This window comes from Mirounga leonina, unplaced genomic scaffold (assembly GCF_011800145.1).
Source record: "Mirounga leonina isolate KUSES-001 unplaced genomic scaffold, KU_Mleo_1.0 Mir_165, whole genome shotgun sequence".
In the NCBI taxonomy this organism is placed as follows: domain Eukaryota; kingdom Metazoa; phylum Chordata; class Mammalia; order Carnivora; family Phocidae; genus Mirounga; species Mirounga leonina.
The window spans coordinates 81,387,436-81,391,397 of NW_023270415.1; the positions used below are offsets into that span (position 1 = coordinate 81,387,436).

Here is a 3,962-nt window from a genome sequence, read left to right on the forward strand (position 1 = left end):
GCCCGAGGCACCCAGTCCATCTGCGCCATCCCACGTGGGGCCGCCTCAGCCCCCGCTCAGGGGCTGGCCTTCACGACCCTGCCCAAGGAGGTGCCCTAGGTGGGGGCAAGGGGTCTCTGGTTAAGAGGCCAAGTCTGGGCACAAGAGTGCTCCCAACAGCTCTTTGGGGAGCGGGCCCCCGAGTCTGATCACGGCAAGGCTCCATGAAAGAGCGAGTGAGAGAAAGAGCAAGAGGAAGGGACACGCAGGGCGTGTGTGTCTGCGTGTCCCTGTGTGTGCACAGACGTGCATGTGTGTGGGCTGGGGCACACCAGTCCGGGCGCTGGTGTGACATCCCTGTTTCAGCGTGCACACCTGTGGACGTCTGCGGGGGCTCGCGTGTGCATCTGTGCAAGTGGGCATGGACGCGGAGCACACCCCTGCAGGCATGGATGTGCGCGTGCACTCACACATGCTTACAAGGCCTTACCCTCATGTCCCTGTCCCGAGATTCTGTCCACTCTTACCTCCGCTCCCATCCGCTACCAGGCCCCAGGTGCCCCAGGCTGCCCAGCACACCCACAAACCCCCAGTCCCAGTGGCCCACGTCCTCGGAGCCCCTCTCCCTGCTCTGCCAGCCTGACCCCCACACCCAGGCTCAGACCCAGGTCTCTGGACCAGAAGTGAATTTATTTCTCTGCGGAATATGCCCTCGAAGCCGTCGGTTGGGCTGGGCCTGGCTCTGCCTGGCTTCCCCTCGGATACCTGGGGGTCCCAGCTCCCAGCCCTCACCCCCCGGGGCTTCCTGCAGACACCGGGGCTCCTAGAGGCGTCCTGCTGGCCGGGACTCTGAGCTGGTGGAGAGAGGGAGGCCTCACAGCTCAGGGAGGGGCAAGGGCCAGGCTCCAGGGAGGAAGCTCGGAGCCCTGCAGGAGGGAGAGGGCCTCAGGGCCCAGCCCCGAGGAGGGCGGGCCCAAGGCTGAGCAGGAGGCCCCCGGCCAGGGCCCAGAGGCTGCCCCCCGCCCCCGGCCCCCCGTTGCACAGGTCTCCCCCGCAACAGTCCACGTCCACTTTTAAGATCCCAGAGTTAATGAAGCCCATCAGATAGTCTGAGAAGAAGTGTCGCTTCACGAAGTCACAGGATGAGGCGCACATCTTGTTCACGGAATGATCCTTCCTGCCTGGGGAAGAGGTAGGAGAGCCTGGGACAGGAGCAGCACCTGGGCCCTCTCTGCCTCACGCCCAGGGCCAGGACCCAGCCCAGGACGCAGCTCAGGACCCCAGACAGCAGAGCTGAGCTTTTCAACCCACCCACCCTGTCTCAGCGATCTGGAGAGGGCCACAGGGGGCACCTGCTCAGCCTCACACAGCAGGCCACCCAGAGCCCTGCACCTTTAGTCGAGGACAGAGGGGCTCAGATGACACCCCCCACCGCTCCCCACCCAGGCCCCGGTCCTGACTCACTGCTACTGGGGTCGGTGATCCGGACGCTGGCGCACACTGTGTCCGACGGCTGGCACTGCTTTGGGGTGCAATGGCTCGAGTTGGTGGTCAGGGTGCAGTCCTGGCACCACAGGCCATAAGCTGGGCAGGGCACAAGGACTCCGATGACCAGAGGAACCGGGGCCCAAGCCAGCCGTCCCCCTGTCCCCTCCCACCCGCCTACTGCGGGCACTGCTAGGAGAACCAGGCCGCTGTAGGAGGCCGAGCACCCCCTGCCGGGAGGGAGCAGGCACCTGGAGGTCAGGCCCTGGGAGAACCTGTGTGCCTTCCCCGCCACTTGGGGGAGGGTCCCACCATCGCAACTCTGGCAGCCCCTGGCCGCCCTGGCGGCGGCAGGCACAGGTGTGCCCACGCCAGCCCCACATCTCTCAGCCCTCTGGTGCTCTCTTGCACACTCCTACCCCTCCCACACCTCCCCGCAGACTTCTCTTGTTTCGAGGAAGGAAGGACCACACAGACTTGATGGGAGGCCAGGTGGGGCTCGGAGAAGCGATGGAGCGCGAGAACCCCGCCCTGAGCGAGGGGCGTCCGTGCAGGACTAGCCGCCGGTGCGGAAAACCGGGAGGAAAACCGCTCGGTGCCCTCAGGAGCCAGGAGGACCCCGCGTGGCTGGGGCTGGGGCTGGAGCTGGAGCACCGTGAGTGAAGGCGACAGGCGCGAGGGCCGGCTCGTGTCGCCAGGGTCCCGGAGAGGGTGTGGATGTGACCGGCACCGTCGGAGGATGGCGGCCCCGCAGCCCGGCTCTCTCCGGAGCCGCCTCGGGCTCCTCCGGCGACCTGGCCCGGGCCCGCGGGGCGCCCCCACACTCACCGGGCGCAGAGCACAGCAGGGCGGCCAGCAGCACCAGGCCGAGGCCGTTCATGGCTGCAGGCAGCATGCTCCAGGCGGGCCTCGGGAAGGCGCGGGGGTTGGGGGCGGAGGTCCTCCGGGCGCGGGCCTGGCAAGGAGAAGCCTCGGTCAGGAGCCCCAGCCTCCTGCCAGCCCGAAGCGCCCTCCCCTCTTCTGGCACGGGATCGCAATGTACCCCCCTCCTCGGAATCTCAGAGCTGGGGGGGGGGGGGGGTGGAGATTGTTCGCAAGCTCGCAAAGCCCCACCCCCAGCCCATCCCCCAGAGCGTCCACCATCACAGCATTCCCTCCAGGGAGAATAGGTCTGCCGTCTCGGGCAGGGTGACAGCTCGAAACGCCCCAACCCGCTCCTGGCACCTGTGGGGTGGGGGGTCAGGGGGAGCGCGTCTTCTCCTCCTTGGGGAGCGGTAGGTGCGTCCGGAGAGAAGAGGGCTAGACAAGGTGCGAGCAGGCGGTACCTGCCGATGGAGGAGGGGCGCGAGCCACGTCCCCACCCCCACCCCTGGGCTGGGGGCCCGGGAACCCCGCGCCGAATCCCCTCCCGTCGCCTCCTGCGCGTGCCCGGGCGCTCACCACAGGTCGGGGCGTGGAGGGCGGGCCTCGGATCGGGGGCGCACTCACATCCCTGGGGGGTCGGCACTCCAGCGCTCCGGGAGGCGCGAGGAGCGGTGCCCTTCGGTCTCCCTGCGGACCGGAACCCGGGCGCAGCCTTGTCTTTCGGGGAACGCAGCCGCAGACGCGGACCCCGCGCGAGGGGCGGAGCGGAGCCGGGGCGGGGGCGCGCGGGGGCGCGCGGGGGGCGGGGGCGGCGGGAGAAGCGCGGGCGGGGCGCCCGGGGCGCCCGGGGCTCGGTGCCGCGGCGGGTCACTGTCCTGGGCCGTCCGCGCCCCTCGACAGGCAGCGCCCGGCCCGCGCGTCCGCCCCCTCCGGTGCCGGCTCCCGCCGCGGCCGCCCCGCGCGCCCCTCCGCGGGCGTGGGCAAGATCCCTTCCCCCTCCGCTTGGCCGAGATCCCCTCGGAATTTCTCGGAAGAACGTTTACTGCGAAAGGAAGCGAGCGAAACGCACAAAGACGCAGAGCGGGGGGAGGTAACAGCGAAGGGGATTCGCGCCGGTCCTGGTTCGCAGGCTCCCATACCTGGAGCCGTCCCCTCCCCAGCTCCGTCGTCGCGGCTTCGATGGTTTGAGGCTGCGCTCCCCCACCCCGCCCCCGACCCAGAGCACCCGCGACGACCCCCGCCAGCCACCGCGCCCCAGGGACTGAGGGCTCCAACCACGCCCCCGTCGGAGGATCGAGTCCCACGGGCTGCTCGCGGCGTTCAAGGCCGCCCGCCCCACAAAGCTTTCGAGTGCTGTGCCTTTGCACTTGCTGTCCCCTGCGCCTGGAATCCATCTCTGCTGAGCACTGAGCCCCAGCTACTGCGCAAGCGTTGGGGGTCCTTCCTTTTGCCCTGCCTTCATTTGGCCAACAAATATTCATGGAGTACCCACTGTCGGCCGATCGCTGCCCTGGGCCTGGGAGACCACAACGAAAATGTTCACCCAGTCTTGCATCAGACAAAGGATCCTCACTGATATGCCCTTGTGAGAGGAGCCAATCACAGTTAGCCTTGCCTGAGCACCTAGTGTGTGT

General features: G+C 68.5%; 1 protein-coding gene across 1 annotated transcript; it reads right to left on the reverse strand.

Moving 5' to 3' along the window:
• Positions 1 to 656: 656 nt before the first annotated feature.
• LOC118015262 (lymphocyte antigen 6H) lies at positions 657 to 3,075 on the reverse strand. The gene is made up of 4 exons (XM_035012060.1): positions 2,905 to 3,075; positions 2,293 to 2,419; positions 1,444 to 1,563; positions 657 to 1,160 (listed from the first exon to the last, which is right to left on the reverse strand). The coding sequence occupies exons 2-4, from the start codon at positions 2,357 to 2,359 to the stop codon at positions 925 to 927; spliced, it is 423 nt and encodes a 140-aa protein (XP_034867951.1). The 5' UTR covers positions 2,360 to 2,419; positions 2,905 to 3,075; the 3' UTR covers positions 657 to 924.
• Positions 3,076 to 3,962: the final 887 nt, after the last annotated feature.

Bases quoted from the DNA above. Each gene is read 5' to 3' on its own strand.
- LOC118015262 (XM_035012060.1), bottom strand. From the start codon at position 2,359: ATGCTGCCTGCAGCCATGAACGGCCTCGGCCTGGTGCTGCTGGCCGCC. The intron at 1,564-2,292 runs GTGAGTGTGGGG...TGCCCTGCCCAG, and splicing joins CCTGCTGTGCTCTGCGCCCG to CTTATGGCCTGTGGTGCCAG. The intron at 1,161-1,443 runs GTGAGTCAGGAC...CCTCTTCCCCAG, and splicing joins GATCACCGACCCCAGTAGCA to GCAGGAAGGATCATTCCGTG.